The sequence below is a fragment of the Crocodylus siamensis genome, chromosome 4 (assembly GCF_052110815.1).
Source record: "Crocodylus siamensis isolate JL-2025a chromosome 4, ASM5211081v1, whole genome shotgun sequence".
Classification (NCBI taxonomy): Eukaryota; Metazoa; Chordata; order Crocodylia; family Crocodylidae; genus Crocodylus; species Crocodylus siamensis.
In genome coordinates, this window is record NC_143398.1 from 124,480,604 (window position 1) to 124,493,939 (window position 13,336).

At 46.1% G+C, this 13,336-nt stretch overlaps 1 protein-coding gene across 1 annotated transcript in view; it reads right to left on the bottom strand.

Moving 5' to 3' along the window:
- The window catches only part of LMNTD1 (lamin tail domain containing 1), a 119,643-nt gene extending 113,708 nt beyond the window's left edge, over nt 1-5,935 (bottom strand). The window contains exons 1-2 of the mRNA XM_090041116.1: nt 5,847-5,935; nt 1,558-1,784 (exon numbers count right to left, since the gene is read on the bottom strand). Coding sequence (XP_089897242.1) covers nt 1,558-1,784; nt 5,847-5,935 — 316 coding nt within the window. The remainder of the gene's footprint in view (nt 1-1,557; nt 1,785-5,846) is intronic.
- Nucleotides 5,936-13,336: the final 7,401 nt, after the last annotated feature.

Sequence of the window (13,336 nt, forward strand, 5' to 3'; positions counted from 1 at the left end):
ATAAAATATTTAAATACTAAATAATACAGATACTGAAAGAGAGAATGACTTTCCATTCTGGTGGTTAGAACAATCAAGAAAGAGAACAGCTCAGCCCCAGTCCCTGCTTCAGTCAATATTTAAGTATATATGCAAAGTGGAAAGGGCCCAGAGCAGGGGGGCTGGACCTGACGATTTCATAAAGTCCCTTCCAGCCCTAAACTTCTGTGAATCTGGGAACAAAAAAGGCTGAGAGAGCCCTTTTTGCAGAATACCCTATAATCCAAGTGTGGGCAAAATGACAGATCTGGCTGGCAGATCACTATAGCCGGTTTCTATGGAGACCCCAGCAGCGGCAGTGCCATGACAGCACAGGGCCGGGGTTTCCATTGAGACGGGTCCCATTAATGTCGGCTGGGCAGGGATGGGCTCCATGGCTTGGGCTAGGATCTTGCAGTGGTGACAGTGTAGTCCAGAGCTGGGGCTGAGCCTCAATCTGCTGCCTGCATGCCCCTATCCAGGGTATGCAGGCAGCGGATCACAGCTCTGCCCCAGTTCTGGACCACGTTGTCACTGCCACAAGATCCCAGCCCCAAACAAGCTTCCTGACTAGCTGTGTGCCCTGCCAGCACGACTGAGGCTATTCTCCATGGAAAGCAGCCACAGAGACTTGGGCAAGAGCTGCTGGGAAATTGAGTCCACTGTGGATCCAATCCGGCCCATGGGCTGGACTTTGCCCACCCCCACTATAATCTAATGATTAGGGCATTGTTGTGGGATATCCAGAGTTTTAGCACCTAGCTGATCACCCTCTGCTTTGGGTAAAAGTACACCTTGAAAATTGTTTTCTAGCTAATACTGTTTGTTAAATCAGTCTGAATTTACAAATAGTTTGGGGATGACCAGACCACATATTTCACTGAACAAATGTCACCTAGGATGAAGTACTAAAACTCAAACTCCCAAGAGGCAATGAAGAAGCTCAGTCAGAAGCCATTCAGGCATCAAATTGAACCAAAACTAAGTGTTCTGATTTGGCATGACAAATTGTAATGAAATGTTTCCATTCAGGGATGTCAGAGGATATTTGTTTAGGTTAAACATATCATTTCAAAATTGTCCATACATTTGGCTCCATAAATTCTTTCAATTTTTTGTATTTTTTGTCTTAATTTATCCCCAAAACATATTTCAAAATGTGAGAATTCCTGACCGGATGGAAAATTTCAATTTTCAACCAACTCGGTATCACTCAGTTACAATGTTTGGAGTGATATGCTATACACCTACTAGTGATGAGCTACAGAAAATTCTCTTAAAATTACTATAATATACTTTGGCCTGGTCTGCATAAAACCAGAAAGTGTTGTCTTTGGAGCACAGCTGTGCTGTAACTGGATTCCCTAATAAGACTGTAACTAGTGCAGACGAAACTTAGGTCACATAGAAAAGCCAGTTCTTTTTGCTTAATTTCCTTGTTCTAGATGTATCTAATGGTGAATTACATCATTCAAGGAGCTGCAATTTCTCCAATTCCCTGTTTTAGTCATGCTGTATGTAAAATTTTGGAGGGCTTACCAGAGTCTCTCTCTTGAGTTGTATGAACTGCTGCAGGAGATTTGGATAATCTGGTTGCTGTTGTGGTCCCATTGATCATAGCAGCTGCAGAAGGAGGCGAAACTAATTCAAAGAAGAGTGCATCCTCTGAGGGCCCAGTTGATCTCTTTGTCATGAAATCTGGGGAACCACAGAACTGGCCCAAGTCTGGTGAATTGAAGGGTGGGTGGAAATGTATTGCCTCCATTCTGTATAAAAACAATGAAAATGCATTAATTTACCATGAGTCTATGGAAAACACATTTAATACTCAGGGCCAATGGGCACATTGCACAACAGTGTTTACTGTCATAGGGATGGATGGGTTGTAAATTAGGGCATAACATGGCATGTCTCTTGTGGAAGAAATCAAACTTCGCATTGTGGTTGAATCAGAACTGACAGAGCCAGCTTTTCTTTATTTAAGGCTATACTGTGATCACAGGGAGAATTCCATACAGCAAGGGGAATCACCCACTTGTCTGTTTCAAAGGATTTCTCAGACTCTCTAAGGTTACAAGCGTTATTTATACCTAAGACAGAGAAAGAGATAAAAAATACACCTTGGAGAAACAAAACAATAGTAAATTACACAAAAATTTAGGAAGTTTACTTAAACAAACCATCTATGCACAGGGCAAGATAACCTAAGGATAACCCAAGTTGTGCAGGATTCCTTATCTCAGAATATTTAACTGAATTAAGCAGTATCAGCACTTCTGGTCTTTGTCTGTTTTTCTAGTCAAGTAAGCCAATTACTTCTACACTCTCCCTTCAAAACATGTCAACCACTAGCCAATTATCACATTACATCTTGACCTTAATTGTGCTCATCAGTGTTGCATAAATTATAAAATTCATCCAAGGAGCACACCTCCAGTTCAAACTAATATGCCTATCCTGGTGATGTACGTAGTACTCATTGGTCTAATTCTGTTTGTCCCAGTCCTGCTGTCTAGAAGGACACTGATGTTTTGTGATGGGATCCAATTGCTAATTCCCAAGCACTGCTAAGCTTCTGGGTGCTGGGTAATATCTGATTACTGTTCTTAGCTTTGTGTCCCTCGGCACTCCTCCAGGTACAAAGCCCTTCTCAGAGGTATGATCACAGCAAAGTGGAAATAGTCAAGCTAGGCTTAATGTTTCTGCTGGTAACAAACCCATTGTTTCCACAAGGGAAAACTGCTCAATGCTGATGGTCGCTGATGGCATTGTCACACTTTTCCAGATAGTTTCCCTCTTATAAGTCAAACTTCTGCTGCCAAATGGATGATATAATTCATAGTGACAGATACAATAACAAACAATGTATAGAAATCAAATGGAACACACAACTGGGCACAGGCATATCTGTCACATTGCTTCCACATACCTAGAAGTCAATCAGGAATAACTAACTAAAGTCAATAAGCCAAATACACTATAAGTTTGACTCCAGTGAGGTCAGTGCAATCATGCCAACTGAGAATTTGGCTCTACAGAGTTCTCCTAGTGTAGGTAAGACTAGGATGAAAGCACTGTATCTTAAATAAATGAAAACCAGCCTACATTTTCTGAAGTGACTAGTGATTTGGGGTGTGTTGGCCCAGACAACTGAAAATGACCAGTTTTTCAGAAAATAATAAGGGTTTACTCTATGAAAATCTGACCCTTGTAAAGTGTCTAAAGTTGGGCTCCTCCAGATTACGACACCCCAAATCAATAACTGCTTTGGAAAATTTAGATCTCTGGGCTGAAAAATGCTACCAAGAAAGGTTTATTTATGCAGCCATCCTAGAAAGAGTCAAAGAACAAGCTAAATATAGTTGCTGCTTTGGGAGGGCAATCATGGTGGTATCAGAGAAGCTACTGGAATGGATCAGTTATTTCAAACTTTCAATCAGCAAGTTTTCTCCCAAGAGATTTAGACTTCACTGGGTACAATAGGAAAAACAGAAAAAATGGTTCAGTCTGACAGTAAACTACAAAACTATCCCAACTTTTGATACAAAGTTGTCTTCTTCAAGTCCTTAATATTAAATAACTGGTTTTAGCTGGTATGAATGAGGGAGAGCTGAACTCAATTTTCATATATACATTTACAAAGATATTTGAATAACTAAAAATGCAGACAGACATAGTGCTTGCCTACTGTATTTTCTCACATACCACATACATCCAAATAAATCAGACATCTTGTTTTTGGGAAGACAGAATGAAGACAAAAGAAGATTTTTTCCCCTGAGTTATGCAGCCAGGAGCAGGGACTAAGCCTAACCCTTAGTTCACTCACCCTCTCTTTTCTGCCCAGGCAAAAGCTACAGTTCTACCCCTTTCACAGATGAATTGACTGCTTTTGCCTGAGCAGGAAAGGGAAGGTGAATGAGGTGAGCTTTAGGCTCTGTTCCTGCTCCAATCCACTGTGAAAGGATAAAAACGGTAGCTTCTACTGAAGACTGGACTCTGTCCCTCCCTTCAATCAGCTGCTGGAGAGAAGAGAAGGAAAAGAAGCAGCAGACACCTTACAGCATCTCTGTGCTTCCATTCCAGGCAGAAAATTACCTTCTCTCACTTAAGACATGCACCACAGTTTGGGAGGACTAACTAATTCTAAGGGAAAGGTACATGTAGAATGCAAATAAATACAGTATTATCAACCATTATTGAGTGACAGAAATTGCTACTTCTTGAGCTCGCCAGCATTAAAAACCTGCAGTGGAAAGCCTTTGACCTCATCCTGTTGTTATAACATCATGGACTACATTTTAGTAATATATTCTCTGGGTCATGTTATGCTTTAGGCCGAATTTGGATCACCTCACCAAATTGTGAAAGTTCTTGAGGCAATCATACTGATAAACCAGCTTATGCAATGTCTGTCCCAGACCCCTTCCTGGTTTAATTTAAACCTGAGTCCCCCAGCACCCCAGATGCTTTGCAACCCTGGGCAGGGATCTCTGTTCCACAGCAGAGCTGGCCCCACCCCTCTCCTCCCTGGCTGGAGCTCCGACAAAGACTGGAGGTACAGCAGCATCTGCCTGGCTTCCTCCTGCCCCTGCTCCTGCTCAATCAGGGATTCCCCACTCCCCACACCCCTTTCCCACAACATGGACCATAGCTAGTATGTGGTATGCGAGCTAATGCTGAGAGATGTCTTTGTAAGGCAGACAGGACAGTGCCTGCTTAGGGCTCTTTGGACCTAATCAACAGGTAGCTGGTAATGTCCCTCCATTCCTTTCTTGAGAAAAGCTGTTTAAGAAGAGCTTGAACTAATGAGAAGGGCTTTTGTTTTCTTGATGGGGTGCTAAGTGCTCTGTTATCAACTCCCTGCTGGCTCCCTCACTGATCAGGAGCACTGGGGGGAGGGAACTTCCTGAATCAGAGCATCCTGCTGGGGCCTGGCCATGCCCCCCTCAGTTCAGCACTGTAAAAGGGAATGGAGGGCTTCTCTAGTGCCCCCTGGCTTCTAGTCTGAGCCACTGCAGGCATGTGTCCACATTTCTTCATTCCAGAGGGAACCTCTGTACAGTTACAAACTTGTTCAACCTAGCCAGGTTACACTAACCTGCAAAGATTGAATCAATTCAGGCTCAGGCTTTTTGAATCTCTGTCCCTAGCCTAGCTGTTCTGCCATCACATCTCAAGGGAAGCAACACCTTGCACCACTGTTTGAGGCAGTGGTGGACTGACGGGGGTGGGAGGGTGGGAGGGGGCCATGGCCCCTGGGCACCGGCCTGGGGGGGAGCACTGGCCAGGCCCTTCAGACTTCTTATTGTGTGGGTGGCCGCCACGTTTGTTGTTTAACCTGCCTACCAGTCCCACAGGTTGGTTGTTTACGTACTTGTTCTGGCTGGAAATTCTGGCCACTCCCCTCCCCCCCATGTCCAGTGTGTTGGTAGTCTTTGAGACCTGCTATCATGGGGCTTCAGCAAGATAATAAGTGATTTTACAGAGATGATGAACCTTTGAATTTTGTCAAGAGGTGCACACGTATTACTCATATTTTTAGTGATACATCACATAAACAAATGCTATATCAGCCAACATTTAAATAAATAGAATAGCCTGGTAATAATGACACTATCCCCAAAAGATTTGAGTTCTAGTGTCTGTACTAATTAAATGAGGGACTGTAAGCTCTAAGTATGGTCATGGTAGAAAACTTTTTCAGTTACTACAAATATTGGGAACCTCTGATGTCTGCAGGTCCACATCAGGTTAATAATGGTTGTGCAATACAACACGAAACAAATGTAGATATCAAACAGCAGTTTCTTAGTTGATACTCTTACCCTTTTTCTCCTTCAGTCATGCTTTTGAGCAAAGTGATCTCACTTTGCAAGGAAATATTTTTCTCCTGAACAGCATTCAGTGGTTTCATCTTCTCTACAAGAAGATCTTGCAGTTCCTAAGAAAGGAATCATACAGAATCAGGTGATTACTATTTTTGAAACTTTTATTTTGTACAGGTTAGGCTACAATATTCCTCAAATGATATGTTATAAATGTCTAAATAGATTAAGCCCTTATATTCAACCTGTCATGCTAATGGGAACTGAAAATGCTTCACAAACATAGGTACTTGAAACAAAGTTTATATATTGAACATAAAGACTTCTGCCCACAACTGAAAATGCAGTGGTTAAAAATAGAACAGTTCATTTGTTCAGTAAGTCTTAACATTCAGCTATTCACAGTCTCACAGGCATTTGTGTTCATTAGTGAGGCTCTATTTAATTTTGCCTTTTAAGTAATAGCAGGATCATTTTTTACTCAATAACAGTTGTAATTAAATGGTGCAAGAAAGGTAAACATACCTCATGTGTCAGAGTATAAGTGGATTGTGCATAGGTCAGAAAGGAAGTTCTTATATATAGGGGTCAAAAAAACCCACGGGGAAAAAAAATAGAACAGTGCATGCTCAGGCACTGCATGCAGCTGAAAAGTGGAGCTGGGCCACCTAGACCTGTGCTGCAGCTGCTGGCTAGGCTCCACCCAGCAGGATCACTGCAGCTGCAGCCCCAGAGGCCCCCAGAACCACAGGTAAGGCTGCTGGGGCCAGCACAGTACTGGCCCCAGCCTCCCCTACCACTCCCAAAGTAACTTGCTGTGTGCCAAAGTGTGCATGGCACAAGCGTTCCCTGGAGACAAGCAACAGCAGTGCAAGGTGCACTGCTGCTACTTGTCCTTGGGGAATGAAATGTCCATGCTTGTCTGGATGCAGCCAACCAGGACAAATTGGCTGGGGAGTGTTCTGGCTGTGTGACTCCTGAATGCTGGGCAAAAGATAGTACAGAACTGAAATTCCATATCTTCTTCTTAAAAACTCTATGAATACCTTAAAAACCCTAGGTCACCTCATATTTGGAAGATTGGACAGGAGAGAGGGTGCTGATGAATGGGTGTTATTTCTGCAGAGGCTGTTGAATTTTCTTACCCTTGGCTCCACATAGTTGCGATAACTTAGCAGGACCCCCTAGAACTGTGTTTATTTTTGTTTGGTTTTTGTTTTTGTGTGTTGTCCTATGTTCCCCCCCCTCCCCTCCATCCCCCATTGTGCCTTTTTAGAGTACTTAATCCAACAGCTAAACATCTTGGAATCCATATAAACTGTGCAACAGGGACAACATTGTATGAAAATAGTGAATACAGACTCAGTACAGTTAGATTCCTTCCATGTGGCCCCATTTCACTACAACTACTGGCCTTCCTCCTGGACAGTGCTGCAGCCACTCTGAGTCATGTCATCAACATAAAAGAGAGTGAAGATCCAAAGCCAGTAGGTCCAACTAGCACAATGACAGAAGTCAGGAAAAAGAAGTATAAATGTAACTCCTTGATTCTTGGTTATAAGGTCACTTCTTAGAACCAGTGCTTGCATATGTAAGTCAATGCTGCCTCAGACTGCTAGAAGGGTACACCATTGCTCCCAGCATTGGGGGACTACAAAGGGCACATTTAACCTCACCTTCAACTTACCCCTTTCCTCTGTATAGTGATCTAGGCAACTGTCTCTGACAAGTGTCCTCCAAATTCTTGATTTCTCACATCCCAGGCCAGTCAAGAATAGGCTCTAGCCACAAACCTCCAAAAGTGAAAATAATTTAGGGAAAAAAACCTGGGCCTTCAAGTGACTCTCAATATATTCTATTTCATAGGAACTTTAATTAACCTTAACATCTAATCTTATTTTTGGTATAGGAACTGCTGTAAGACAATCCCTATGTAATGGGTTGTCAGCTTATATAACTAAGTCTTTATTTCTCTGGGTGAACTTGCCCTACAGGATACAACATAAAACATCAACCAACAAACCAACAAATACATAAACAACAAAGGGTTAATTCATACCCTGCAGTCTTTCTTATGCCCTGGAAGAGTCCCTTAGCTCAATGCTGTCACCTCTAGTCTCACAGCCTTTTCTTCCTCCCCCAGCTCCCTTCCATTGGAGCTTGTAATTTCCTCTAGCCAGCCAGTTATCCTCATCAACTGCTCCAGTCCCCCTAGTCAGGCCTTCAGTCACTTTCTTACTGCCTGCAGCTGGGCTGCAAACCATGAGACATGTAGCCTAATACACATCCTGCTTCCAGTCCCACCCCGACATTTTGTTACATTTGAAATGCAAGTGTAATCTAGTGTAAATGAATGGAAAGTTTAAAAAGAGTAACTTTCTATGCATTTGTTCCAGGTAATATATTAAGCAACATTTTAATTATTTCAAAATACCATTATTTATGAATATTTATCATATATGGTGGGTGTGTCTACACAAGACTCTTTACTATGCAGTAGCATAATTTACTATTCAGAGGCAGAGGTGCAGCAGCAGTTTGTGTTGGGTGGGTGCTCCAGTACCTATGTCTATAAGGGATTGTAAGGCCAGATGTGGGACCATGGGAATGACCAGTTGGCGCCACAGTGCCACATAAAGGACAAGGCCTACTGGGCACTGGGTCATCATCACCGAACACAACTGTAAGTTGGGGAGTGCCCGCAAGTCCATTCCCTTTATGTGGAAGCTGGAGGCCATCTTTAAGCCCCTGAACCCAGGCCACAGCCATGGTATGTACAGCAGTGACATCCACAGTGATATGTCACCAGGGAAGGGCTTGTCAGAGCACCAGCAACCCATCCCACTGAGCACCCCAGCACCCCAGCCTCCACCAGCAGCTCAGGGAACCTGGGCCAGTGCCTGCCCCAACAGCTTCACAGCCTCAGCCCCACCCACAAGGCACAGCTGGCACATCACCACTGGCCACTAACAATGCCAACTCCTCCCTGGGGATGGGGCTGGCCATGCACCCACACACCACATCCCGCTGCCCAATGAGACCTCCAGTAGCTGCATGCCATTGCTGCCAGCCAGGACTCACCACAGTCACTGGGCATGCCAGCCCCACCCACATGGTAAAGCCTGACACCTGTCCCTCGCCCTGTTCCCCCCGCCCCACCCAGCCTGACCCAGGTGCACTCTTCTGGCCCACAGGTTCCCCCCAACAGTACACAGGGAGGTGGAAGACAGTGAAAAACTTTATTGAGCAGCCCATGCCACCACAGTTAAGCAGGCATGGACCTTGCATGCTGAGGAATGTGTTTATGCCAGCAGCAATGTTCTCCTCAGCTTGGGGGGGCAGAGACATGTAACACAGCCACATGGTGGTGGCAAAGGTTTCAAGGTAGCCTGGGCTTGCCCCCCACATTGTTGAAGCTCAGGGTCCCATGCCAGGTGCATAGGTTCACCCAGGGCACCATGGTAATCATCATCAGCAGAACATAGTGGGTCAGGCACCCCTTGGTCTGTGCAAACAGTTTCTCATGCATCTCCTGGAACACGCACAACAGGGGCATGCTCAGGGCACAGCACCAGCATGAGCAGGGGGCTAGTCCCAGGGTTTCTTCCTGGAGGGACCCCCTGTGGGATGGGTGGGGGCATGGGCAGCTCCTTGTCCCAGTCATCCGGGAGCCCTGCACCCCAAGCTTAAGCACCGTGGGCTGAGCAGCAGCACAGGAGACTGGTGGATCTGCAGAAGGAGAAGGAGGGCAGTGGGGGCTGGAGCTGGGGCAGCAGGTGCTGCCAGAAGCCTAGCCTGTCCCAGCCTGAGAATGGGGTGGGGGAGGCAGGCTACCTGCAGCCAGCACCCAGCAGCCCACTGGCCCTTGGGGAGTGAGCATGGTTAGGGCACTTGGCTGGTGGCTTCCTGGGTCTGGCTCTGCCCACCCAACTTACCATGGTCCCTGGGCACCTGTGCATGCCAGACCCTCAGTCTAAGCACAGGCACCACACAGCCCTTCATACAGAGCACCATATCTCAGAAATGTTGCATACTCTCACAAACAGCTTCTTTCTCATGGCTTTGCAAGCCTGCAGCTGCATGGGGCGGGGGGGAACCACAGTTGGCAGCTGAGATGTGGTCTCAGGGTCACTACTACACACAGTTGGGGCCCTGGGAATGCACCATCTCCACAGGAGGAGAACCCAGGATCAGACCCTCCTCCTGGACCAGCTGGTGATGACCATAGAGGACTGGCAGGAGGCCACACAGAGGATATTGCCTGGAAGGATAAGGAGTTCAGGGTAAAGTTTATGGCCCTGGAGTGTGACCGTGTGGAAGCCCTGCAGGAGTAGGGTGCAGTCATGGCCAAGGCAGTGAAGGCCACAGGTTGTGGTTGTGGCCAAGGCAGTGAACCTCCAGGTGCTAGACACCATCCTGGCTCTGGCAGTCACCTTTATGCTTCCCATTTCTGTGCCCCTGACCATAGCTTTGCCACCGAGCAGCAGGCCCCCTTGTAGGCCTAAGTGGAGTTCCAGCACTGCCTCCACTATCCAGGAGCCTCTGCCCTAGACTCTGCCCTGGGTCCCCTACCACCCAGCACCCCCATCTGGGCCCAGGTCTGCCACTTGCCCCAGCTCCATGTAACTGTGGAGCCCAAGCTGCCTGCAGGGCAGCCAAAACCATGCACTGGCTCTCCTGGCCCTGGCCATTGACTGCTGGAGGAGCCACCTGTGTCAGGGGACCAGTGGGCACCGTTGCCCCTGGGCAAGCCCCCCCATCCGCTGGACTCACCATGGTGTGCACACTTGCAGGGGCATGGCTGGAGGCTGGGGTGCTAGGCACCTGTCCCCAGCCTCCAACCCCATCCCATGGTTGCCTACCTTAGGAGGGCACACACACAAACCACATTGTAAATAGTTTGCATGGGGAAGAGGGTGTTTTATTGTTGGTGGGTGGGATGGGTGGTGGAGGGGCTTTGGTGAGAGGGAGAAGGGGGTATGGGCTCTGTTGTTGGACAGGGAGGGGGGGAAGAAGGATCTGTTTGTTGTGAGGGGCAATAAGGAGTTTTTTCTAAGAACTGTCCACAGTGATCATGGGGGTCGGGATGGGTGCTGGGGCAGGGATCTATGGGTGGCCAGCCAAGCAGTCTACAGAAGGAAGTGCAGGAAAATGTGATCAGTAGGCACCTCCTGCACCTGGTGCCCTGACCCCCTATGGTGGGTATGCAGTTAGGCTGGAACTGCAGTGGGAGGAGCCCTCTGATGTCACTGCAACCACAGCTGGTGCTCCCACTGCCAGGTATCCTCTGCCCGCTGTGCCTCCTCCACCCAGGCCTCATGGAAAAGCTCCCCCAATGTCTTGCAGTTGTTATGCAGCATGCAGGCTGTGAGGATGACACAGGGGATGTTGTCCTTGGTGAATTCAAGGCGGGTGGCAAGGGTGCATCAGTGTCCCTTGAGGCAGTCAAAGGCACACTCCACCAAGGCATGGGTCCATCCCAGGCACCAGCTGAAGTGGGTCTGGTGGGGGTCAGATGGCTAGTGTAAGGCCACATGAGCCAGGGCAGGAGTGAGTAGGTGGGGTCCCTGATGAGGTGGGGTGGGACCACCAAGTTGCCCAGGTGCAGGTCTGGCACCCCTAACATGAAGCACCCACTCTGCACCAGGGTTGAAAAGGCAGAGTTCTGAAACACTTGGGTGTCATGGGCACTCCCTGCCCAGCTAACACTCATGCTGGTGAAGGCACTACAATGATAGACAATGGCCTGGAGCACAATGGAGTGAAAGCCCCTCTAACTGTAGTAGGGGTGGTCTCCATGGGGTGGGCAAGTGATGGGGATGCGGGTCCCATCCAGGGCCCCAATGCACTGAAGAAATTCCAGGGCATGGAATCCCACTACCACCTCAGTTTGCTGTTAGGAGCAGCAAAAATGTTCGTATGTCCCTTCACACGTAGACGCCGGCCAAGGACATTTACTTTACATTTGCACCTGCCCAGGAATGAGTAGTTTACTCACAAGTAAACTGGTTCCTCCTCAAATGCATGTGTAGATACACCTAGTATTGTTCTCAGAGCTGACTGAAGAATGAGTAATACATACATGTGCATGCATGCACGCAGACATATCATCTGCACTTGCTTTTACTGATGTTCAGTTCAGGTTAACTGAACATTGATAGAGTGTTCTGTTCAGTTAACAATTCCAGATACGTTGGCATTCATTTATTTGCATGGTGAAAATTCATCTCCTCACCTAGCCTCCTGCTAAGCAGCTGACTGCTCATTTTAGCTGATTGCTCCCTCTGACTAACCATATGGTTTACTGTATACTCCAAATGCCAATCACTGCAGTTGACCTTTTGGTTAAAATATTCAAATTTTAATCATCTGCTCATAGCTTGGTGAGTTCTAACTGCTCATTTTCCCAGAGCACTCAGTGCATAATTTCCACATGAGTATGGAGAACATTCATGGAGGAGGAATTTTCATTAGTAGTACTATAAATAGTAGTAATAATGTAAATAAGTTGTAATAGCATAAATAAATAAAGTCAGAATTTAACATTGAAATACATTTCATTTTTAAAGTACCACTATCCCTCCTGCTTGTATTTGTAACCTGGCGATCATCTTTGACTCTTCCCTATCCTGTGCCCCACGCTTCCAAGCCTTTGTCCAGTTCTTTCCACTTCTTCCTCTAAAACATTTCAAAGGTCTGACATTTTATTTCAGTCTATGCTTCCAAAGTGTTTGTTCAGGTCCTTATCATTCTACTTTTTGAGGGTTGTAATATCATCCTTTCTTGGACTGTTTGACACCAATACCCAGCCCATCCAACCCAAGAAAATGCTGCCGCTTATATCAGCTTCTTTGCTCATCACTCTGACCATGTACCTTCCACTGGGTTCTCCTACTTCAGTCACTTTGTCCTCATCTTCCTGACCCTTCAGAACTCAGCCTCAACATACTTTGATGCTCTAAATATTGTAGTTCAGCCTCAAGCATTTGTTTGTTTCTCCTACAACTATCTTTCTGTCTTGCTCCATGAGACCCCTTAGACCTAGAAGGCCCTCTGTGAACTACAATGCAAGTACAGTCTCCTCCTTTAGAGATTCAGCAGGTAATGGTAAATATTTTTATATAATGATTAAAAAGCAATGGTCTACTTTATCCATCTCTTATCCCTTCATTTACTTCTATGTTCCCAGATTGTCATGTATTTGGGACAGGTATGGTATCTTCTTATGTATGCAAGAAGTGCCAAGCATGTAATTGGCATAATTGAAAATAAATAAACAGACAAAAACATAATGTTATTAATAAAAGTCCCCACCCACCACTTGAGGTGAAATACAAAGACAAGCACTTACAAACCCACAGAGCAGTGTCTCCCCACCCTGTTAAACTCAAGGCATCCCTCAGAAAATGCCTGTTTTTAGTTTTCATTTGATGGTGTAGAAATGAGAGGTATTAGTATCAGATAACAGTTACAAAATATTTTTAAATGGA